The 25,903-nt window shown below is 47.2% G+C and overlaps 1 protein-coding gene across 8 annotated transcripts in view; it reads right to left on the bottom strand.

Annotated features, from left to right (window-relative positions):
- The window catches only part of auts2a (activator of transcription and developmental regulator AUTS2 a), a 1,063,027-nt gene extending 1,037,547 nt beyond the window's left edge, over positions 1 to 25,480 (bottom strand). For all 8 annotated transcript variants that reach the window (XM_078422734.1, XM_078422736.1, XM_078422739.1 and 5 more), the window contains exons 1-2: positions 25,401 to 25,480; positions 23,845 to 25,006 (exon numbers count right to left, since the gene is read on the bottom strand). In XM_078422734.1, coding sequence (XP_078278860.1) covers positions 23,845 to 24,174 — 330 coding nt within the window. In that variant the 5' untranslated portion in view covers positions 24,175 to 25,006; positions 25,401 to 25,480. The remainder of the gene's footprint in view (positions 1 to 23,844; positions 25,007 to 25,400) is intronic.
- Positions 25,481 to 25,903: the final 423 nt, after the last annotated feature.

Below are 25,903 nucleotides of genomic sequence, written 5' to 3'. Positions count from 1 at the left end.
ACTGTACCCAGCACCAGTTGTTCCCATGTGTGTAACACCACGCGCAAAGTGTCTCCGACAACAAACGGCACTCAAAAAAGAAAATTACATCCTTTGCCCACAAACCCATCGCACCCTCAAGCCCAACACAAGCAGTCGTAATCAGTTGCCTCACCTTACACTGCAAAGGAGGACCTGGCGTGGGGGGGGGGGGGGTGAGGGGAGGGTCAAGGGGGGGGGGGGGGGTAGGAAGAACAAAGGGGCAACAAGAAGGGCAAGGAGAAGTCAGAGAGTTAGATGTAGCTCTTCGGGCTAACGGAATCAAGGGATATGTGGGGAAAAAGCAGGAACAGGGTGCTGATTTTGTATAAGAAAATAACTGCAGATGCTGGTACAAATCGAAGGTATTTATTCACAAAATGCTGGAGTAACTCAGCAGGTCAGACAGCATCTCAGGAGAGAAGGAATGGGTGACGTTTCGGGTCCCGAAACGTCACCCATTCCTTCTCTCCTGAGATGCTGCCTGACCTGCTGAGTTACTCCAGCATTTTGTGAATAAATACTGATTTTGTATGATCATGTTGAAGGGCGGTGCTGGCTCGAAGGGCTGAATGGCCTACTCCTGCACCTATTTTCTATGTTTCTAGTTTTCCTAACTGTTAGGGGGGGGGGTGGGGGAAGGGGGGGGGGAGGGTGTGTGGAGGGGAAAATCTGTAACTTTGTAAGCGCCCTTTATGGGTGTCCATTTGCATACCTTGGCAAGGTGTGCAAGCTAAGAATGTCACTGCCTTGCCACATGTGACAACAAAATATTCAATTCAACATCATTCCCCGCAGCCAGCATCAAGGCAAAGTCAGACCCACACACAACAATGACAAATAAGATCGCTTATTATACCTGCCATCAAATGATAAAAAGCAAACTTACACCCACATCACAGAAACAATATATCACAGGCAGCATCAACATACAAAATTAATACCCATCACCTGCAGTGCACAAATTCTTCCTGTCATGCACAATCACTAAAACAAAAACCCACTCCCATGCATGTGGGATGCAAATGTGGGATAACATACAACTAGTGTACCTGTTTCCGCTCTAACTAAACTAAGAGGAATGGGGAGGTGGGTGGAAATAAGGACCAGGGAGTTACAGAGGCTACAGTGCCTTCACAATGCTGAAAGGGCATCACACTGGAGATGGCAATCATTATAGAGACATGTCAAATTATAGACAAGAGACAATAGGTGCAGGAGTAGGCCAATCAGCACCCCGTTCCTGCCCTCTCCCCACACCCCCTGACTCCGCTATCCTTAAGAGCTCTATCTAACTCTCTCTTGAAAGCATCCAGAGAATTGGCCTCCACTGCCTTCTGAGGCAGAGAATTCCACTCTGAGGCAGAGAATTCCACGGAGAATTCTTAAGGGATTGGACATGTTTGGAGGAGTCCAGAACCAGGGGTCACAGTTTAAGAATAAGGGGTAGGATTGAGACGAGGAAAAACTTTCTCAACCAGAGAGTTGGGAATCTGTGGAATTTCACTGCCACAGACGACAGTGGAGGCCAATTCACTGGATGTTTTCAAGAGAGAGTTAGATTTAGCTCTTAGGGTTAACGGAATCAAGGGATATGGGGTACTGCTTTTGCATGATGAGCCATGATCATATTGAATGGCGGTGAGACACAAGATTAGACACAAAATGCCGGAGTAACTCAGCGGGACAGGCGTCATCTCTGGAGAGAAGGAATGGGTGATGTTTTTTGGTCGAGACCCTTCTTCAGACTGTGAGGGGGGGGGGGGGGGGGAGAATGAGAGGTGCAGACAGTGATGTAGAAAGATAGAGAACGCCCGCCACAGATTCGGGCCATGATCTTATCTCGGGCTCCAGAAACGAGACACAAAAAGCTTTGCAAAGAAATTACGTGGCACAAACACAATGGTAGAGCCAGGCTTTGATGGCTTCTGGAAATAAAAAAAGTAAATCAGCAGTAAATCATTGCTACATAACTCATTCACCGTTCAAGCTGGAGTTCTTCATCCGCCACACTTGACAGATTATATTTCAGTGAATCACCAGCTCCAGACATGTATCCATCATATAATGTGTATTTGTGCATGCTCAATTTATCATTTCCACTGACAAGATTATTCAAGCTGGGGGAAAAGAAAACATTTACACAGCTCTACAGAACATTTCTTATTCCCTGCCCATATAGATACTAAATCTTGGCTTTAAAATCGAAAGGTGGGAGCCTTCAGCGTGGAGGCTGTGGGCCTGGTGCCGAGCTTGAAACATGATATGATGTATGAATATTGATTTCTCTAACTTCATGTATCCTCTGCATTTCCTCTCTCTCCATCCCTCCCCCACCCAAGTCGCACCAGCTTCTCGTTCTCACCCGACAAACAGCTAACAATGGCCTGTTTCCTTCACCATCATTACTCTTCTGCATATTTTCAAGTCAAGTCAAGTCAAGTTTATTTGTCACATACACATACACGATGTGCAGTGAAATGAAAGTGGCGGATTGTGCAAAAAAAGAATTACAGTTACAGCATATAAATTAAAGTTCATACGGAGAAGACAAAATTTAGTCCCTGGAGTTATAATAGAGTTATATGAGAGTTAACAGTCCTGATGGCCTGTGGGAAGAAACTCCGTCTCATCCTCTCCGACTTCACAGCGTGACAGCGGAGGCGTTTGCCTGACCTTAGCAGCTGGAACAGTCCGTTGCTGGGGTGGCAGGGGTCCCTCATAATCATGCTCTGGATCTGCACCTCCTGATGTATAGGTCCTGCAGGGGGGCGAGTGTAGTTCCCATGGTACGTTCTGCCGAACGCACTACTCTCTGCAGAGCTTTCCTGTCCTGGGCAGAGCTGTTCCCAAACCAGACTGTGATGTTGCCGGACAGGATGCTCTCTACAGCCCCAGAGTAGAAGCAATGAAGGATCCTCAGAGACTCTCTGAATTTCCTCAGCTGTCTGAGGTGGTAAAGGCGCTGCTTTGCCTTACCCACCAGTGCGGCAATATCTTTCATTCATTTGTTCTATATCTCTCTACATCGCCGTCTATAATCTCTCGTTTCCCCCTTTCCCGTGACTTTCAGTCTGGGAAGAAGGGCCTCAACCCCAAACGTCACCCGTTCCTTCTCTCCGGAGATGCTGCCTGACCCGCTGAGTTACTCCAGGTTGTTTTGAGCCCATCTTCGGTTGAAACCAGCACCTGCAGTTCCTTCCTGCGCACTAAATCTTGGCCGGTTCACACCCGCTGCACGCGCGCTTTCTCCAGTTGCTGTGTGGCTGTGTCGGTCTCGCCCCCATTCACCAGACAGGATGGGTCCCTGACACCACACAGACGCAGAAGGCAGGTCGTTTCACAACAGCCATTACCGAGCGTGGGGGGGAGAAAAGGGAAATATTACTCTTTGACTCCTCAGCTGAATTCACCAGACATTGTGGCTCCTTTATTCAAGTTGCATTGTCTGCAGCCATTTTTTTAAACTCACATGAAGAGTCGTAAAATTAATCCAAAGTGTTGCCAAAGCCCGGAGGGATTAATGGAGTGAAAATATAAAAAAGGATTACATTTCGTTAAAAGCAACAGAAGTGAATCAAGCCTTTCTTTTCTTTCCTCTTTCCTCTTCCCTCCTCCCCCCCCAATCAAAATTCAAAGATCTCTCATCAACTGGACAATTATTCGCAAAACTCGCTTTTATTTAATACCAGAGGAGGTAGTTGAGGCAAGTACAATAACAGCATTCGAAAGACATTTGGACAGGTAAATGGATCGAGGGATATGGGCCAAATGCAGGCAGGTGGGACTAGTGTAGTGGGCATATAGGTCGGCATGGGCAAATTGGGCCGAAGGGCCTGTTTCAATAAGCAATAGACAATAGGTGCAGGAGGAAGCCATTCAATGTGATCATGGCTGATCATTCTCAATCAGTACCCCGTTCCTGCCTTCTCCCCATACCCCCTGACTCCGCTATCCTTAAGAGCTCTATCTAGCTCTCTCTTGAATGCATTCAGAGAATTGGCCTCCACTGCCTTCTGAGGCAGAGAATTCCATAGATTCACAACTCTCTGACTGAAAAAGTTTTTCCTCATCTCAGTTCTAAATGGCCTACCCCTTATTCTTAAACTGTGGCCCCTGGTTCTGGACTCCCCCAACATTGGTTTCCGCGGCATATGACTCTAGATAGACACAAAATGTTGGAGTAACTCGGCGGGGCAGGCAGCATCTCTGGAGAGAAGGAATGGGTGACTTTCTGGGTGGAGACCCTTCTTCCTACACGTACTCTATGACTCTTATCAGGATGTCCATCAGGCCTCTGTGCCACTCACTACATATGGCCACTTGGACAGAGAGAGAACCAGCCAACTAAACAGGAGGCATGAACCTTTTAGAGAATATATATATTTTGATGCATTATGTAGTTGTACCAACCTCTAACCACATTTCACAGCAACAGTATTGATAGTTTTTTTGGTTTCAGTTTAATATATATACAGCATGAAAATAGCCCTTTGGCCTAACGAGTCTACACAGACCATTGATCTGCCCTTCACACTAGTTCTATGTTATCCCACTTTTTCATCCATTCTCTACACATTCGGGGCAATTCATTGAGCCCAATTAACCTCCAAACCCACATGCCTTTGGGAATGATGGAAGAATCCAGAGCACCCGGAGGAAACCCATGTGCTCACAAGGAGAACGTGCAAACTCCACACCGACAACACCCAAGGTCAGGATTGAACCCTAGTCTCCGGCACTGTGAAGCAGCAGGAGGCCAATACTGGTGTCGTTGCTGGTGTAAGAAGGAACTGCAGATGCTGTTTTACACCGAAGATGGACACAAATTGCCGGAGTAACTCAGCGGGTCAGGCAGCATCTCTGGAGAAAAGGAATAGGCGACGTTTCAGATCGAGACCCTTCTTCAGACCGAGAGTCAGGGGAGAGGGAATTGGGAGGCATGGAAAGGTACAGAACAACCCAGTGCCGGGGCACTGATGACCAAGGGAAGGTGGAGCCCACAACCTTTGTTGGCCAGCTCTAGCCTCACGCTGGTTTACAAAATGACACAACGATAACCTGACCTCAAACTACAGGCAGCTTCACATGGAGCTGGAGTCGATACATCAGTCTTCCCCCTGGTTGGTCCTCCCCTGGTGGCACAGGCTCCTTCCCTTGCAGCTTCACAAGACAGCAGCGGTCTCTGATCAAGAATCTATCCATCTCTGCCTTAAATAATATGATGGCACACGGTGGCACAGCGGTAGAGTTGCTGCCTTACAATGCTTACAGCACCAGTGGACCCAGGTTCGATCCCGACTACACCTGCTTGTCTGTACGGAGTTTGCACGTTCTTCCCGTGACCTGTGTGGGCTTTCTCCGAGATCTCCGGTTTCCTCCCACGCTCCAAAGACGTACAGGTTTGTAGGGTAATTGGCTTGGTATAAATGTAAAATTGTTCCCAGCCTGTGTAGGATAGTGTTAGTGTGCAGGGATCGCTGGTCGGCATGGACTCGGTGGGCCGAAGGGCCTCTTTCCACACCGTATCTCCAAACCAAACTTACAAATACCAATACCCATTGACTCGGCCTCCATAGCCGTCTGTGGCAATTAATTCCACAAATTCACCACCCTATCCATGTTCAGTCCGAAGAAGGGTCCCGACCAGAGTCCGACCACCCTTTTCATCAAGAGGAAGAGGTTCTTGAGAAGACTTAAATAGAGAACAATTCCCCAGAAGAGATAGTGAAGGCCCACCACAGCGTCTGCTGTTCTGGAAGAGTGGAGATATTACAGAATAAATCACAATAAGCCCCTACTCACGGCAACACACAAACACACACGCACGCACACACAAATACACGCACACACACACGCACAAACACACGCACACACACGCACAGCCCCAAAAACCTAGGCCTCAGAAGAAATCACTTCCAACTCGCACTGTGCCAGCTAAACTCCGACACAACTTCACCCATTGCCTGGTGATCTCCTTGTGTGGAAAAACTACTTCAAAGTAGGCAGATCTCCAACCACCTCCTGTGGAAGAAAGCCCAAGATTAGACACAAAATGCCGGAGTAACCCAGCGGGACAGGCGTCATCTCCGGAGAGAAGATGTCAAGTGTTTCTCCAACAGAGTGGGCAGGGAGGTTCAGAGGCAAACACAATCATTGCAACGTGCACATATTCGCAGTTCCAGTAGGGGTCATTGTGTGCCGTTTAGGAAGGAAGGAAGGAGAGAGAGAGAGAGAGCCCGACTTGGTTTGAGGTTGTAGGAAGAAACTGCAGATGTTGGTTTAAATCGAAGGTAAACACAAAGTGCTGGCGCAACTCAGCGGGGCAGGCAGCTTCTCTGGAGCGAAGGGACGGGTGACGTTTCCGGGTCGAGACCCTTCTTCAGATTTTTAGTTGAATAGTTTTTAGTTTCTTTGCTCTGCCAGCGATTGGTGGGCTTCCGACGGTGCCTGCCGCTGCCGACGGTACACCACTGCCACGAGACACAATGACCCCTCTGACTGGAACTGCGAACATGCCCCCCATTCCTTCTTTCCCGAAATGCCGCCCGACCCGCTGAGTTACCCCAGCATTTTGCGTCTGCCTGTGAATACGTGCAGGATGAAATGATTGCGTTTGCCCCCCCCCCACAGTTGGAGAGACACCCCGACTTAAGGAATGTAATGCCCTGGTTGATTACAGCACAAACACCTCCTAAGTGGAGAACTCTCCCGGGTCGCAGTAGGCATTAGCAGTGACTAAGTTTTGAAGTGGGCTTTTTTCACCAAGTTGAGGAGATCGAGTTGCTCAATCCCCTTTTTAAATGACTGAACATCGGGAGCAGCGCATGTGTTGGGTGGTAACATAGGGGCAGCACGGTGGCGCAGCGTTAGAGTTGCTGCCTGACAGCGAATGCAGCGCCGGAGACTCAGGTTCGATCCTGACTACGGGCGCAGTCTGTACGGAGTTTGTACGTTCTCCCCGTGACCTGCGTGGGTTTTCTCCGAGATCTTCGGTTTCCTCCCACACTCCAAAGACGTACAGGTATATAGGTTAGTTGACTGGGTAATATGTAAAAATTGTCCCTAGTGTGTGTAGGATGGTGTTAATGTGCGGTGATCGCTGGGCGGCGCGGACTCGGTGGGCCGAAGGGCCTATTTCCGCGCTGTATCTCTAAATCTAAATCTTCCATTCCCTTATCGTCCTAGGATAAAGGGAATATTGGCAGCAAAGTTTATTGAAATTCAGCGAGTTGATGATGTAGGGACTGGTATTTTGTCTCTTTTCATGGCAGTTGGTGCTCTGGGATGACGAGCAATTTGGTGGCGTGACTTTGTGAATCTCCTTGTAAATTGCAATAAGCCTTAGCCTGATTCTGCGGAGAGCTCTGGGGTATCACATCCGAGAGAAGTCAGCGTATTAACATATCTTTTCTCCGGAGATGCTGCCTGTCCCTGCCCGCTGAGTTACTCCGCCCGGCTCATGGTGTCTACCTTGGTTAAATAAAGGCAGTGCTGGAATTCAAGTGGCCCGGGCTAGTGAAGGGTAGAGTGCAGCGAGCAGCAATTACACGTGCACAGGTGTTACTGGAACCAGCTGGAAACTTCCTTCACTTGCCGTCAGGCTGAGAGAGGCACGAACGAACGAGACAGGCAATTTAAAGCAGGCTGCTGATTAAAATTAAAACGGTGGGCAGATTCGCTGACAGGGAACGTTGAATTGTACGGTGAAAATGATGGGGTTCCTCCCTGCTTGTTTAGTGACAACAAATTACTTGCCTGATTTATGACATGCGGGGGGAAAACAACAGAACGTTGGACCGTGAAGCATTGTGCTTATGTGTACGCCCGTTCGTTCACACACACACACGGTGGCGCAGCGGTAGAGTTGCTGCCTCACAGCGCCAGAGACCCGGGTTCGATCCCGACTACGGGCGCTGCCTGTACGGAGTTTGTACGTTCTCCCCGTGGGTTTTCTCCGAGATCTTCGCTTTCCTCCCACACTCCAAAGACGAACAGGTTGGCAAGTTAATTGGCTTGGTATTTTTTTTTTAATGTGAAATTGTCCCTAGTGTGTGCAGGATAGTGTTTTTATGTGCAGGGATCACTGGTCGGCGTGGACTCGGTGGGCCGAAGGGCCTGTTTCCGCGCTGTATCTCTAAGCTGAACTCCATTACGTCATGCCTATCAGTCTATAGGTGGTGTTACAGGTCACAATTTACCTCTGTTCATTGGTAAATAGATGGTTGAAACTTGTCAATTGTACCAGCGAGAACTGTGTATCAATGCGAGGTAAATGGCTTCCTTTGTAGAACAAGCAGATCTGCAGCTGTTCAGCAATAAAATCACTATCCATCTACTAATGGCCTCAATCAATGGCTCGGCGTGTTTTATAATGACATCGGAGATTTTAAAATGATTAAAGCACAACGAACAATCCCTTTCTCGCTCGCCCGCACAGAGCTCTCTGGAACAATTTTTTTTTTAACAGCTAAAATGAAATTCTCTCTCTCTCTCTCTCTCTCTCTCTCTCTCTCTCTCGCTATCTGCTGGAATCACTCCAGCCCTGGTCTAATGTCACAATCGTGTAAAATGAAATCGCTTTCTGTTATGTGATGTGAAGCCACATGGAAACACTTGGCAGGACATAATGCTGGCAGTTAGTGGAGCTAAGATAAAGATTGCTGGCAGTGAGTGAGATAAGCAATTTAAGAGTACAACTCAAACTGGAAACTCCAGAGAAACACAGACTGCCAACAGATGATTTACATTTATTATCTCTTTTTGTTTTGGAAAAAAAAGATGGTAGGGCACTGAGGGGCACTGTACATGGAAATAGTTCTGCATTCCATGCCCACTGCCAGGGATCTGATCATGGACTTGGGTTCACAACCAAATCCAGTTCTTGTCCATTCTAGGGCGACGTGGTAGAGTTGCTGCCTTACAGCGCCAGAGACCCGGGCTCGATCCTGACTATGGGTGCTGTCTGAACGGAGTTTTCACGTTCTCCCCTTGACCGCGTGGGTTTTCTCCGAGATCGGTTTCCTACCCACACTCCAAAGAGATGCACAGGTCGATAGGTTAATTGGCTTGGTGTATGTGTAAAAACTGCCCCTAGTGTCCGTGTAGGGTAGTGTTAGTGTGCGGGGATCACTGGTCGGCGTGGATTCGGTGGGCCGAAGGGCCTGTTTCCGCGCTGAATCACTCAACTAAATTTTAAAAAGCTGCTGCCTCACAGCGCCAGAGATCCAGGTTCGATACCGACCTCAGCTGCTGTCTGTGTGGAGTTTGCACCTTCTCCCTCTGACCGTGTGGGTTGCCTCCGGGCGCTCCAGTTTCCTCCCACGTCCCAAAGACGTTGGTGGGGGGGGGGGGGGGGGGGGTTGGTCGGTTAATCGGCCCGTTGCAAATTGCCTCCAGTGTGTTGGGAGCGGTTGTGAAAGTGGGATGGTGTGAACGGGTGATTGATAGTCGCCGTTGACTCGATGGGCTGAAGGGCCCGTTGCCAAGTCGTATCTTTCAATCGATTAATTCCAAGCCTTGTCCAGCATTGGGTCACTGTGATAAACCAGAGATGATGTCAGATACAGTATCGACTGTACTGGACACTGTAGTCGATACTGGTCCAGTTAGGTGCTTGGTAGAAATGGTGCAGAAATCCTCCGCCGGGGGAAGGATTTATATACTGGGGCATCCTGTCTCCAGGGATAGATTGAAAAAAAGTATTTGCAACACATAAATGCAAAGTATTTGCAACACTATAAATAAACAAAAATTACCAGAAGCCATTTTTACACAAATAACAATGTTGGTTCTAGAGAACGGTCCTGAGATCCTAAGTGATTGGAGTAGAATTAGGCCATTCGGCCCATCAAGCTTACTCTGCCATCCAATCATTGCTGATCTATCTCTCCCTCCTTCCATCGATCGCCTGTTCCCAATCTGAAGTAGGGTCTCGCCCTGCCCGGAACGTCACCTGGTTCCATTTTCTCCCGAGATGCTGCCTGACTCGTCGAGTTACTCCATCTTCGGTGCAAACCAGCACCTGCAGTGGTCATTAAATGTCACCGATCACCCGGTCCCTTTTCCCGCCAGAGATGCCGCCTGTCCCGCTGAGTTTCTCCCCCAGCATTTGGTGTGCATCTGCAGTCCCTCCCTATCTGCAGTGACTGTGGGGACTGATCATAAATGCGCAGACGTGACTCGTGGTAGAGAGTATGGGGGGAGGCACCACAAAACCATTTTGACACTTCCATTATCGTGCGTGAAATTTATCATTAAGGCACATTGTTTAAATGTACACAGCTGATTCAAGCATCAAATTGCCTCCTGTTATTTGTGTTGTCACTCCTCGCCACATTACCCATTGCCAGTGATTTATTTGATTTCGCTCGGCAGCGTGATAAACCTAATATATATATTTTTTATTCAGTAACAACAAAATAAAACCGCTCCTCCCACCGTGTCGGACAGCAAAGGTGCGCGCCAATTATCTGCCACTTTGATCATTTTACAGAACACAATTAAGCATATCAGGCAAAACTCTTGGGACCAGCAAAGGCTCATGTAGAAACAGATCGAGGCTGCGCACTGTCCTCCAAGTACAAGTGTATGAAAATGGCACGCGGCAAGGGATTTGCAAAGGGTTTAATTCACATTTAATTCACAAAAAGGATTTAAATCACAACCTTTGACATAGTTTGGAAATCCTTTAGTTTTAGCTTAGTTCAGAGATAAAGAATGCTTACGAAACATTTGGACAGGTACATCAACAGGAAAGATTCAGAGGGATATGGGCCAAACGCAGGCAGGTGGGACTAGTGTGGGTGGGGCATGTTGGTCGGTGTGGGCAGCTTGGGACAAACTGCATGTTCCTACGCTGTATGGCTCCTTGACTCTCTCTCTATGGCCTTCCATCAGTGAGGAGGGGACTGGAGGAGACTCACTGTGATGGATGATTCTTTTTTTTTTTGTGTGTTTTGTGTTGGTTGGAGTTGTGTAATTTGCTTATTTTATTGCTCTTATTGTTGGACTGTGGGTGACGAAATCTCGTCCAAAAAACTTGTTTTTTGGATGACAAATAAAGGTATCCTGAATCCTGAATCCTATGACTCAAAAGGTAACAGGCCCTGTGGCTCAGCAAGTCCATGCTGACCATCATTCATCTGTTCACACTTGTTCTATGTTATCCCGCATTCTCATCCATTCCCTACGCACTCGGGCACTTGTGTAGGAAGGAACTGCAGAGGCTGGTTTAAACCGAAAGCCGGAGTAACTCCAGCATCTCTGGAGAGAAGGTTTCAGGTCGAGACCCTTCCTCAGAATGGTTAGGGATAAGGAAAACGTGAGGTATAGACGGTGATGTGGAGAGATAAAGAACAATGAATGAAAGATGTGCAAAAAAGTAACGATGATAAAGGACACAGGCCATCGTTAGTTGTTTGTTGGGTGAAAATGAGAAGCTGGTGCGACTTGGGTGGGGGAGGGATAGAGAGAGAGAGGGAATGATGGGACTACCCGAAGTAAGATAAATCAATATTAGTTTTAGAGATACAGCGCGGAAACGGGCCCTTCTGTCCACAGAGGCCCCACCAGCGATCCTCTACCTAAACCAGAGACAATTTTTACATTTACACCAAGCCAATTAGCCTACACGTTAAGTGGAGAGTGGTAGGTAACTGAAGTTCCCGGAGAAAGCCCACGCAGGTCACGGGAAGAACGTACAAACTCCCGACTGACAAGCACCCGTTGCCAGGATCGTTCCCGGGTCTCTGGCGCTGTGAGCGCAGTAAGGCGGGAACACTACCGCTGTGCTGTAAGCTGCCCAAGCAAAATGTGAGATGTTGTTCCTCCAGTTTGCGTTTAGCCTCACTCCGACAATGGAGGAGACCTAGGACAGAAAGGTCTGTGTGTGAATGGGAAGGAGAATTAAAGTGTCCAGCAACCGGGAGATCAGGCAGATGCTGGTTTACACCAAAGATGGACACAAAATGCTGGAGTAACTTAGCAGGGCAGGCAACATCTCTGTAGAAAAGGAATGGGTGACTTCCCCCCCCCCCCACAGAGGCCACTTAATTTACAAACCATTGCATCTTTGGGATGTGGGAGAAAACCGGAGCAGCCGGAGGAAACCCACGCGGGTCACAGGGAGAACGTGCAAACTCCACGCAGACAGCTCCCGAGGTCAGGATCGAACCCAGCACCCTGGCGATGTGAGGCAGGAGTTCTACCAGCTGCACCACCCCGGTTTTATCTTGGCATTGTTTTGTTTTGGAAAACATCTCTGATGGCAGAAATTGCTCTTTAAATGATTAAACCGCATTAACTGAATCAACACACTCTTTTGCAAATCAATTAGCTCATTAAAAGACAGAACATGCTTCCATTTATGTAGTGCCACCCACAACCTCAAGATGTCCCGATGCATGTTTCACAGCCAACGGAATACTTTTGATTGCAGTCGCTGCTGTAAATTAACATCGCACATCCTTCCCATGGACATGGAACGTTTGCAGTCGGTCGGGAATTAGATTCTTCCACAAAATGCATTCACGGCAATAAAAATGAAGTGTTTCTTCTCCTTCAGACGCGGACAAGGACACACGTTGTTAATCCAGCAAATTTTGCCTTCTTACTCTGATGGTATTACAAAACCAGCAGCTGGCATTACTAAAGGTTACCAACTAAACCCTAATCAGCACAACTGTCTGTGCTGCTCATCTCCCGAGTCGTGCACGCAATAAAATGGACATATTCATAATTGATATTTTTACAACTATTTAAACGTTTACAACACTCGAGCGCAGCGGTAGAGTTGCCGCCTTACTGCGCTCACGTAACGGGAACGATCCTGGCAACGGGTGCTTGTCAGTCGGGAGTTTGTACGTTCTCCCCGTGGCCTGCGTGGGCTTTCTCCGGGAACTTCAGTTACCTACCACACTCCACTTAACGTGTAGGTTAATTGGCTTGGTGTAAATGTAAACATTGTCTCTGGCTTAGGTAGGGGATCGCTGGTGGGGCCTCTGTGGACAGAAGGGCCCGTTTCCGCGCTGTATCTCTAAAACTAAACTGGACTTCGAGGCAAAATAGCTTTTCGAAACTAAAGCAAATTTAAACTCAAATTGAAAGAATGGACCTAAAACATCCTCCTTGCCTGGAAGAGGAAGACACGAGGAACTGCAGATGTTAGAAACTTGAGCAAAGCACAGAGTGCTGGAGGAACTCAGTGGGTCAGGCAACATCTCACCTGTATCCACCTTTCACTTGCTTGTCTTTGCCTTGCCCCCACCTTGTTTTTCCAGCTCCCCCTCCTCCACCTCTACTGCTATCAGTCTGATGAAGAGTCCCAATGGGAAACATCGCCTGTCCGTTCCCTTCACAGATGTTACCTGCCCTGTCAGCTTTTAGTTTAGTTTAGTTTTGAGATGCAGCGCGGAAACAGGCCCTTCGGCCCACCGAGTCCGTGCCGACCAGCGATCCCCACACATTAACACTATCCTACGCTCACTAGGTTACATTTACACCAAGCCAATTAGCCTACAAAACCTGTACGTCTTTGGATTATGGGTGGAAACAGCAGATCTCGGGGAAAACCCACGCGGTCACGGGGAGAATGTAAAAACTCCGTACAGACAGCACCCGTAGTGGGGATCGAACCCAGGTCTCCGGCGCTGCAAGCGCTTGTAAGGCAGCGACTCTACCGCTGCACTACCGTGCTGCTTCCTCCAGCCTTTTGTGGTTTTGGCTGGAAGATGTCAGGTGAATATATACACGCTGCATTTAATTCAAGATCACCTCGTGGGCATTAAAATTATACCAGCCTGAAGACTGCCATTTTCTGAGCTGAAGGTATTTTGTTTGACTCGCGTACATTGCAGTGCATTTCAATAACGTCAACAATTATATCGTACGGACCAAGATTTATGCTTGGATATACTGAGGTCAGTTGTAACATGATCCTTGTTTGTGTTGCGCTGTTCTGCAGAAAGACTGAGCAATATCAACTTGGGAGTCCGTTCAATGAGATTCCAGTTAAAGCTGCACAATCTTCCAGCTACAGTGAACAAACCACTATCATTATAAGAAAATAACTGCAGATGCTGGTACAAAACCACTATCATTGATCAGTACGGGAGAATTTTAAATACTGGACATAATTTCAATAGACAATAGACAATAGGTGCAGGAGTAGGCCATTCAGCCCTTCGAGCCAACACCGCCATTCAATGAGATCATGGCTGATCACTCTCAATCTGTATCCCGTTCCTGCCTTCTCCCCATACCCCCTCACTCCGCTATCCTTAAGAGCTCTATCCAGCTCTCTCTTGAAAGCATCCAACGAACTGGCCTCCACTGCCTTCTGAGGCAGAGAATTCCACACCTTCACCACTCTCTGACTGAAAAAGTTCTTCCTCATCTCCGTTCTAAATGGCCTACCCCTTATTCTTAAACTGTGGCCCCTTGTTCTGGACTCCCCCAACATTGGGAACATGTTTCCTGCCTCTAATGTGTCCAATCCCCTAATTATCTTATATGTTTCAATAAGATCCCCCCTCATCCTTCTAAATTCCAGTGTATACAAGCCTAATTGCTCCAGCCTTTCAACATACGACAGTCCCACCATTCCGGGAATTAACCTAGTGAACCTACGTTGCACGCCCTCAATAGCAAGAATATCCTTCCTCAAAGTTGGTCTTCATCCTGCAAACTCCAGACAAGTTTTACACAGGGAATAGTGATGTCACCAGCAACGTAGTAAGCACATTCACCGAAACAAATGAATTGATCCTTGAGGCAGCTTTATGTTACGAGGTCGTAAGGGATAGCAGTAGAATTAGTCCATTCGGCCCATCAAGTCTACTCTGCCCAACGAGTCTACTCTGCCATTCAATCTTGGCTGATCTATCTCTCCCTCCTAACCCCATTCTCCTGCCTTCTCCCCATAACCTCTGACAACCGCACTAATCAAAAATCTATGTATCTCTGCCTTAAAAATATCCACAACTATTCTACATTACAAACAGGCCATTAATAGTGGGGCGGGGGAATAATCATGAATAAATCCACTACTCCCTACTAGTCTTTAGTTTAGTTTAAAGATGCAGCAGGCCCCCCTCAGCCCACCAAGTCCACATCGACTATCGGTCATGCATTCACATTAGCTCTATGTTATTCCACTTTCTCATCCACACACTCGAGGCAGTATGCAGAGGCCAATTAACCAACAAATCTTTGGGATGCGGGAGGAATCTAGAGCACCCTGTGGAAACCCGTGCGGTCACAGGGGAAATGTGCAAACTCCACACAGACAGCACCCAAGGTCAGGATCGAACCTGGGTCTCCGGCGCTGTAAGGCAGCAGCATTACCAACTACGCCACCGTGCCACGGACTAATCATTATAGACTGTAGCAATGTAAAATTAAATCAAATGCTAGATAGTTCCTGTCCCTCTCTTCCCCTCCCCCTTCCCAGTTCTCCCACTGTCTTCCTGTCTCCAACTATATCCTTTCTTTGTCCCACCCCCTCCCCTTGACATCAGTCTGAAGAAGGGCCTCGACCTGAAACGTCACCCATTCCTTCTCTCCAAGATGCTGCCTGACCTGCTGAGTTACTCCAGCGTTTTATTTTTCTGCACAAGTCAAATGTTGACATCTGTGATTTAGGTCACGAATATCCACAAATCCAAATGAGAAATAGAAGAAAGGCCTTTTGTTCTGATTCAAAATACTGCTCTGAAGAAGGTTCTCGATCCTGCGGCACGGTAGCACAGCGGTAGAGTTGCTGCTTTACAGCGAATGCAGCGCCGGAGACTCAGGTTCGATCCTGACTACGGGTGCTGCACTGTAAGGAGTTTGTACGTTCTCCCCGTGACCTGCGTGGGTTTTCTCCGAGATCTTCGGTTTCCTCCCACACTCCAAAGACGTACAGGTTTGTAGGTTAATTGGCTGGGTAAATGTAAAAAATTGTCCCTAGTGGGTGTAGGATAGTGTTAATGTACGGGGATCGCTGGGCGGCGTGGACTTGGTGGGCCGAAAAGGCCTGTTTCCGCGCTGTATATATATGATATGATATGATCCGAAACCTCACCCTGTTCCTTTTCCCCAGAGATGCTGTCTGACCCACTGAGTTACTCCAGCTTCTTGTGTCGATCTTCGACATAAACGTTAGAGGCTGCTTCAAGGCAAACCCCTCAGCATTAATCACAAGGACTCAAATCCCTCGTTACAGGTAAATGCACGCTGTAAGCTAAAAGCAAAAATTACATTTAATCACGGTGCTTCAATCTTTTGTTAAAATGCTTATTTTGCAAGTTATCTTGAGCCATTTGACAGTGCCAACTGCCATGTATGTAGCTGCTGCAAAGCTATGAAATAAGCAAGAACTCATTTTAAATCCCACCGGGCTATTCGACACTAGACTGGATTGAATCATGCTCTCAACTCCTGGAATGAGATTTACACTCACAATCAATGAACCAAGAGAGTGTGGTCCTGCAACATAAACCACTCTCACCCTATTTGACTGGTGTTACACAATTTAAAACGCTCTCCTCTCAAGGTAAACAAAATTTACAATACCTTTAACTACTGAATGAAAGGCACAGCGTAGAAAGAGGCCCCTTGGCCCATGCCAGTCATCGAACAACAGTTGACTCCAGTCCCGTTATACCGCCTTTGCATCCATTCCTTGCACGCCAAGGGCAATATACAGCGGCCAATTGACCCACAAACCCTTGCACGCCTTGGAGATGCGGGAGGAAACCCACGTGATCACGGGGGAGAACGTGCAAACTCCACGTGGACACATGTGGAGTTTGTGGCCGGGATCGAACCTGGGTCCCTGGCGCTGTGAGGCAACAACTCTGCCAGCTGCTCAATTGTTGAGTGCCTTTTCATATTTCATATTTCAGGGTGCACTTGCACATTTGCCTTGCAGATTAGATGCTACATTGATAAACAATGCTACTTAGTAAGTAACAATGCTACTTATATTGGATCACCTCCCCTCAAGAAAAACATGAATTACTATTGCAGAGATCTGAACTATTTAAACCAATGTAAAACAATGGTCAACTGTACCTCCACTTGCCATGGCTTCATCAACTGCACGTCCCACATTCAAAGGCAAAGTCAATAAGCACACGGTGGCGCAGCGGTAGAGTTGCTGTCTTACAACGGCAGAGCCCCGAGTTCGATCCCGACTGCGGGTGCTGTCTGTACGGAGTTTGCATGTTCGGTTTACTCCCACACTCCAAAGACGTACAGGTTTGAGGGTTAATTGGCTGGGCAAATGTAAAAATTGTCCCTAGTGGGTGTAGGATAGTGTTAATGTGTGGGGATCGCTGGGCGGCGCGGACCCGGTGGGCCGAAGGGCCTGTTTCTGCGCTGTATCTCTAAATCTAAATCTAAAACCCGCATGAGTTTTCTCCGGGTGCTCCGGATTCCACCCACACTAAGACATACAGTATTGTAGGTTAATTGGCTTCGGTAAGTATTGTAAATTGCCCACAGTGTGTAGGATGGTGCTAGTGTACCGGGGGGGGGGGGGGAATCGCTGGTCGGGTGCGGGCCGAAGGGCCTGTTTCAGCGCTGTGTCTCTAAACTAAACACTGGAATGCCTGCGAGTTCCCATCCAAATCACACCCCCATCTGGCACTTCATCACTGCTGTGTTTAATCCCTGTTCCCTGATGGCACTGTGCATTTATCAAAGGAACAGCAACGGTTCAAGAAAGCAGCTCGACACCTTCCCAAGGGCACCTTCCACCCTCACCCAAGAATTGTCAGCTGACGTTCCCCCCCACCCCCATTGAAATCACAATCAAATGCTGCATTTTCACACAGAGGGCGGTGAGTATACGGAACAAATGGCCAGGTTTCCCCCCTCCCCTCCCCTCCCCTCCCCTCCCCTCCCCCCCCCCCCACTATTGGCCTTGACCCGAGTATACTCAGGCGTGGCACTGAACATGTTAAACGACAGATACGTGAAGGGGAGAGGTTTAGATGGATACGGTCCAAATGCGGGCGGTGAGGACAGGCGTATGTGGTTGGGGCTTCTCGATCGGCATGGCCAAGTTGGGCCAAAGGGCCTGTTGTCACTCTTCCACGCCTAGTTTTTGCTACCGACGAAATAAGAAATCAGCGACGTTTTCTATCCTTCAATTTTGTCAAAACAATTCAAAGGATGTGATGAAATCTGCCCAGCAAACGCCATCAAAACGAACATGGTCCCTGTTTGACGGAGATAGATTCAGGGCAGGAGTCAAAGTTCCAAGTGTTTGCTTTACCCTGTCGAGTCCAGAACTGGCTAGTAGTCATTTGTCAGGCAGTCTTTCTCACGAGTATATTAATGATATTTTATTTTGTTTTAAAGTACACGGCCTCCAGAGGGGACTATTTATTCCATGAAGATCTCGCCACTCAATCACGAATCGCTTGAGTTGTGAGGTCTTGCAAGTTAAATGACCCTGGCACCCACCTGCCTTGGTTGTGTGTCTTCTACCACATTTTCTACAAAAATGTAGACGTTTAAACGGGAACGGAATGTATTTAAAATTACGATGAAATACACTGAAGGTCACGGCAAAGCTCTTTTTTAATCGCGACGTGAAGAAACAATTGTGTGATAAGGAATGTAACGTTCTAAAGAAAGTGAAGTTATTCGTCTCAGGGAAGCATCAGGCTGGGATAAATATAACTGGAAATAGAGTATGTCCAGCACAATAAGCCATTAAGGGCTGTGGATGATCTTACAAAGTGCTCTAGTGAAGCTGTAATATTGCAGATTTTAATCTGAGCAGAGATTTCTGCAACATTAATTAGTGGCCTTCAGTACGTTTCATTCTCGCACGACAGAGCAAGGCGTCTATTCTTACGGATTGCCAATGTATTCATAATACTGAGCAACAAGCTGGCAAAAAAAGAAAAATGGTGCATCTTAAACGGAGGCACCATTAAGGCTTTCACCGTTTGAAAGATTTTAATATTTAGATGCTGTGGTCAACATTTCCTGGCATTCCACATTAACCATTCTCCATGTGGCTGCTAACGCCACTTTAGCTCAAGATTACAGCAGGCAGCAAAACAATGGGCATTTACAATTAGTCTCCCAAACACTGCATGGATCACAGTGCCGAGCGACCAAAAAAACTCCCTTTTCGCTTCGAGGAGACGGGCAGAAACACAACTCAAACAATTGAATTTATATCAACGCCTCTCGCCAGCGTTCAGTACATTATTGACGGGCCTTGCAAATCCATGCCCACGGCGCGCAACGCAAAATTACAGGATCTGTATTACTGGTTACAGGATTATGGATAGGACGGGTTTGGAGGGATATGGACCAAGCGCAGGCAGGTGGGACTAGTGTAGCTGGGATATTGTTGGCCAGTGTGGGCAAGTTAGGCCTGTTTCCACGCTGTATCACTCCATGACTCTTATCGGTTCACTGCAGGGCTGCTTTTCATCAATGCAATCTTCATCATTTTTTAGCTGCATTTTCAATCAAGTGTGTGTGCGAATTCCAGGTTTTGCATGCAAAGCCAAAGTGTTCAAGGATGCTGCAATATATATATATATATTCTTTAAAGTAAAACACCATTCTGGGAACAAAAATGCATCCTGATTAAGGAAGAGGTTTAACATGTCTGCACTGTGGTGTGATTACCTCATGGTTATGTGCCCATTAACTCTGAATGAATTATACTAAAATGGGACCGAAATTCTCACCACAAATAACAGCAATTTCTGATAAAGTTAGAAATAAAAAATAAATGTAGATATAAATTGCTTCCCCCCCCCCCCCCCCCACGCCCCCACCCACACTTTAGTAAAGTCATTTTATGATGTAGTCATGTTTATCTGATCTTATTGGGGGGAAGTGTGTGATAACTGTACTGTTTATTGCAATTCTGTTAACAGCATTGTATTAAACAGCATAGCAGCTCATTATAAAAATCACCCTCACTTTTTATGCAAGCCAATGTGAATACTCAGAGATTTTAAAAAATAATTAATGTTGGCTCGCATAAATGTTATCTGTGGCATTAAACGAACAACTTTCCAGCTATTGCCATCGAAAAGTAATGGTCGACAAAAAGAGATTAATTTTACCGGACTGAAAGAAGAATTTTCCACTGCTTCGTGTCTCTACTCATTTCGTAAAGTGCAACTTGATGCTAGATAATGCCTGGGTCAAACACACTAACCAAGGGGGTTCGATATTGCAAAACAATTCTTTATGAATAATGCAAGCTCAAAACAAATTATAAAAAGTGTCAGGACGGACAACTCCTTGGCAATTCCATGGTGGTCTTCGAGAAAGAAGCAAGGCACCAATGCTGGAAATGATTTTTCATCCAAAAAGATGATTTGTGACCGTGAGGACTATTGTGAACTACCGGTTGACATTTGAACGCACATTTAGGAACACTGCAGAACGGACGTTGTACGGAAGGTTTTAGAAGGACAGTGCCCGAGGAATTTAATTTGATTACAGCTTCCGAGGAAGCTTCGGGTACTTGGGTGAAGAAAAATCTTGAATTTCCATGTACGTAGCTAAATTAAAAAAACAATTAAATACTCTGGGGGAGTGCATGTGGAATCATAACTATGAGGCAACACTTGTTAAGTATGCAATAATGAAAGGATTTCACAATTAATCAAGTAACTACACTGACTCTTTAAGAGTTGCATTTTATACTAATTCCTCAAAGCAGCAGTGTTCAAGATATTTTTTTTCTCTCTCCCGTGCCTGGAGTACATTTAAGCTGCTGAGTCAACAGAAAGATAAAATAAGGTTTTATTCACTAGTTATTCCTGAGGGGCAAAATTTGGCAATGCCCAACAGATATTTTAAAAGTCTGCTCATTTTAGGAGAGGATCGGTGTCCATTAACTCTAATAACATCATTACAGGAACTTATTAATAGATGGTGTAATTGCAGTGAATATTAGCAGGCTCCTGGTAGCGAGACCTGCATGATCTAAATAAACTGCATGTTACAAAACTGGACACAAACAGACCCTCGTGTCATCACCATGAATCAATTATTTTCTCATCATTTTTTTTCCTTATTATGGATCCAATGCTGATCAAATTAATCAATTCCATTCTAAAGAGTTTGCCAGGGTATGACATTTGTAGGTCTGACATTTCAACAGAAAATCCCACAAATTCAATTAAGAGTGAACAGAGTTTTTGCATGCACATTTGCAGTGACATAAATGTATATATATATATATTATTTTTTTTTTTTCTTTTTAATTTTAAACAGCAACACTTAGACAACCCCCAGCCAGATGAACAACAGACAGGCCACAATACTCCACTATGAATCTGAAAAGCGAAGGCACATGCATATTCCATTGGTGTAGTTAGAATAACTTTCTAATGCAATAGGTTGAATCTCGAATAGGATCACCATATCTCATTGTTGCTCCCCCCTCAAGGAAGCTATAAATTAACACAAGCAATAAGAACAATAATTGGAACGATCCATTACAGTGCAATTTTGCGAAGCAATGTTAACTCATCGTGTTTCCACCTGTTAAGTAAACAGCTCACAGAAAATGCATGCGGCACTCCATGAAAGTGGCAAGCCAAATTCCACCCATAGACTTCAGAATGTCGCCTCAGTACCACTCACAGTTATCACGAATAAGAGATTCGAAATGAAATGAAACTCCGCCAAGAGTTATTCTGAACAAATGGCCATTTCTCCCTATGGATGTCACTGACAAGATCTGGTGGTTAAAAATGACATGCTTCATTTTGAAGGGGGAGGAAACGTGAAATTTGGAACAGCATGCAGAAAGAATGCACATCCAAGAGATGTCAGACTTAGTGGTTTGTGGCACTATTCCTACACAAGAACTGTGATACCTGGGGGCAACAAGGGTTAGGACGCACGCACTGGTTTCTACATCAAAGCCCCTGTGGAACATTTCCAGAAGTTATGTCCCATCTCCAGCACAGTTGTTATTCACCACCCAGTCAAGAAAAATAAAATTACATTCCTCCTCAGCAATAACATGAATTTTGAAAAGCTCACAAAGGCACATTTAAATGAATGAACTGCGTGAAATAAATGCAAAGGATAAACTGATCAATACCGGTCATTTGGGAGACTTAAGTAAAGTAATCATTTAAATGACATTTCATCCACTAGTTCCAGATTCAACAAGCGATCATTTCGGGCCAGAGGCCGTTCATAGTTGGTGCTGATGGAGGGGATTCGATCCAATGCTGGTAAATGGATAGAAATAGAAGTCACCCAACTACAGATTACTGAAGAGAGGGAGAGCCAACCATCGCTGAGGATTCTGGCAACATTACACAAATGCAAAAAACACATGATCCCATCTTCAACACAACTTCTTCAGACCATGCTTGGCTCAGAGCTGTAATTTCTCCTCTCCATAGTCCAAAATGTCATTTATAACTAGCATTCAATGCAATTTACATTAATCCACAACAGGCATTTTTTTACTCCCATTTCTTTCACAGAGCCAAATCTGGGGAGATGTTTTTTTTATTTTGCACCTTTCCCACCATTGTTGACCTCCACATTGATGCAGATGCATTCGTTGGTGGCTTTTATACCTTCCCGGTCACTTTTTGACCAACTGTAGTTCAAATCCTCCACAGGACAGTGACCGAATATGATGACATCTGGCAAGCTACAATGCAAGGGGCCTGCATCTCATTGACCCATGGGTTACAGAGGAACATAAGAATCTCAACCAGCTACATGTACACCTCACGTCCACAGCTCAACGCCAACCTTGTTTTCGCACGTTAAAACGTTTCAGACTTTGAGGATGGAGGGGGGGTTCAAGTGAATGGGGGTAGGCAAGTGAATGGGGGTGGAGGTGGGCAAGTGAATGGGGGGGGGCAAGTGAATGGGAGTGGGGGTGGCAATTGAATGGGAGGGGGTTGGGCAAGTGAATGGGGGTGGGGGTGGGCAAGTGAAGGGGGGAGGGGGGGCAAGTGAATGGGGGGGCAAATGAATGGGGTGAGGGATGGGCAAGTGAATGGGGTGAGGGTGGGGGTGGGCAAGTGAATGGGGGGGTGGGCAAGTGAATGGGGGAGGTGGGAAAGTGAATGGGTGGGGGAGGGCAAGTGAATGGGAGTGGGGTGGGCAAGTGAATGGGGGGGTGGGCAAGTGAATGGGGGGGTGGGCAAGTGAATGGGGTGGGAAATGAATGGGGTGAGGGGTGGGCAAGTGAATGGGGTGAGGGTGGGGGTGGGCAAGTGAATGGGGGGGTGGGCAAGTGAATGGGGGAGGTGGGAAAGTGAATGGGTGGGGGAGGGCAAGTGAATGGGAGTGGGGTGGGCAAGTGAATGGGGGGGTGGGCAAGTGAATGGGGGGGTGGGCAAGTGAATGGGGGGGGAAATGAATGGGGTGAGGGGTGGGCAAGTGAATGGGGTGAGGGTGGGGGTGGGCAAGTGAATGGGGGGGGGTGGGCAAGTGAATGGGGGGGTGGGCAAGTGAATGGGGGGGGTGGGCAAGTGAATGGGGGTGGGTGGGGGTGACAGAGGGTAAACAACACTGCGGGAAACAAGCTGGAGCAGCAACTCTTAAGCTCTCCAGCGAAAACCGAGAGAACAATTCAATCAAACAACGGAAAGTGGCGTTCATCTTTTCTTTTTTGCAAACCTATTTTGCCAGGATAACAACACAGGGGGGGGCTTTTCTTTTTCAAAAAGCCGAACCGCAAGCAGCATTACCCCCCTCCCCACCCCAACCTCCACCTCCCACACACCCACCCCCACACCCCCACACAAATAACTCCAGCCTCGGCGAGGCAAGGTCCACTTTGAATGATCCACAAGAGCCGTGCCTTACCTCCAGAGCCTCCAACGTGACAAAACTAGCTATTCCAAAGCCGTCAATGAGATCCTCCTCTCCCGAAGTCGAGTCTTTCCTCCGGCGTCGGGGAGGTCTGGGTCTGGAGGGGGCTGGGGTTTTGTTGTTGCCCTCTCGGTCAGATCCAGACGAGGAGAGGAGGGTGCCTCCACCGATGGCCCTCGAACTGCCTCCTCCTCCTCCACCTCCTCCTCCTCCTCCTCCTCCACCTCCTCCTCCACCACTGCCTCCCTTTGCCTTCCTATCTCGATTCCTCTGTGTTCTGGATCGCCTACTCCGGCGAAGCCCACTACACCTCGGAACATCCATTTGTACAACCACGAATCTCTCTCTCCTCCTCCTTCTCCTCCTCCTTCTTCTTCTTCTCTTTCTCCTCCTTCTTCTTCTCCTCTTTCTCCTCCTTCTCCTCCTTCTTCTTCTCCTCTTTCTCCTCCTTCTCCTCCTTCTTCTCCAACAACGAAAAGGTCGACGGCCGGAAAATTATAAATCCCCACCCTCGAATGTGTGTGTGTGTGCGTTAATAAAAAAAGAAAGATCAACAATAGCAATTCCACAAAGCCACTTAACAGGGGAAGAGACGATGGCGATAGACTCACGTCGCTCCTTGTGTGTTAATAAATCACCAGGACACACACACACACACACACAATCCGCAAAGAAGAGGGTTGATGATGAATCCCGTCTCTTTAAGTTGGAAGCAGAAATTATTCCAAGATGCCCATAATAAATCCCAGAGCCAGCCAGCCAGCCAGCCAGCCGACCATCCGGACAGGACAACGAACGCCACAAGGTTTTTCCAAGTGTGATTTGGCAAAGCAAGGGGAAAAAAATCCCCCCAGGTGGGGGGGGGGGGGGGAATAATTGGCGAAATAGAATAATTCTCAAGTAGAATTGACCAGGTCTCCTCCTTCAAGGCGCAGACTGGCTTTCATTCTCCCGACAGCAACACTTTTCCTTCTCCAAGATGATGATTTTTTTTTCCCAACCAAAAAAAGAAAATGATTGATAATAGATTTCCCACAACAAAAAAAAAAGCCAAACACACACACACACAACAGCAACAATCCTTCTTCTCCCAGAAATAGTTTTCAGCAGCAGTAATCTCCCGGGATCCACAACGACCATAACAATCCCGTCCTTCCTAAAAAAATAAATAAAGACACACAAATATTTTTTTTAAAGATTAATTTAAATCACACACACACACACACACACACACACACACACACACACACACACACTTTGGGCAACAACAAAAAAAACCCACACACACAAAACCCTCTCTTTTCTTCCACTTGTAGCGACCGGAAAATAACTAGAAACCCAGGCTGCCTTTAACGTGACCTGCCGTCGTCTCTGCATTTTAAACCAGTTACGAGAGGAATGGGGGAAAAGAGAGAGAGAGAGGGAGAGAAAGAGAGAGAAAGAGAAAGAGGGAGAGAAAGAGAGAGAGAGGGAGAGAAAGAGAGAGAGAGGGAGAGAAAGAGAGAGAGGGGAAAAAGATGCTTGGTAACGAATCGCTGTTTCATCCACACCTTTTTCTGTGTTTCCACACTCTCTACCTTCCATCCCCAACCTCTCTCTCTCTCTCTCTCACATGCACTCTCTTTTCCCCTCTCCCTCCCTCTTTCTCTCCCCCTCTCTCTCTCTGCGTCTGTCTCTGCCCCCCTATCCCTCTCTCTCTCTCTCTCTCTCTCTCTCTCTCTCTCTCTCTCTCTCTCTCTCTCACATGCACTCTCTTTTCCCCTCTCCCTCCCTCCCTCCCTCTTTCTCTCCCCCTCTCTCTCTCTGCGTCTGTCTCTGCCCCCCTATCCCTCTCTCCTTCCCCTCTCTCTCTCTCTCTCTCTCTCTCTCTCCGTCTGTCTGTCTGACTCTCTCCTCTCTTTCTCTCTCCCCTGTCTCTGTCCCCTCCTCCCTCTCCCTCCCTCTCTCTCCCTCCCCCTGTCTGTCTGTCTGCTCTCTCCTCTCTCCCTCCCTCTCTCCTTCCCTCCTCTCTCTCCTCCCTCTCCCTCCTCCCTCTGTCTCTCTCTCCCCTCCT

The sequence above is a fragment of the Rhinoraja longicauda genome, chromosome 26 (assembly GCF_053455715.1).
Source record: "Rhinoraja longicauda isolate Sanriku21f chromosome 26, sRhiLon1.1, whole genome shotgun sequence".
NCBI classification, from domain to species: domain Eukaryota; kingdom Metazoa; phylum Chordata; class Chondrichthyes; order Rajiformes; family Arhynchobatidae; genus Rhinoraja; species Rhinoraja longicauda.
The sequence above is the reverse complement of the archived record's forward strand: the minus strand, read 5'-3'. Positions and strand labels throughout refer to the sequence as shown.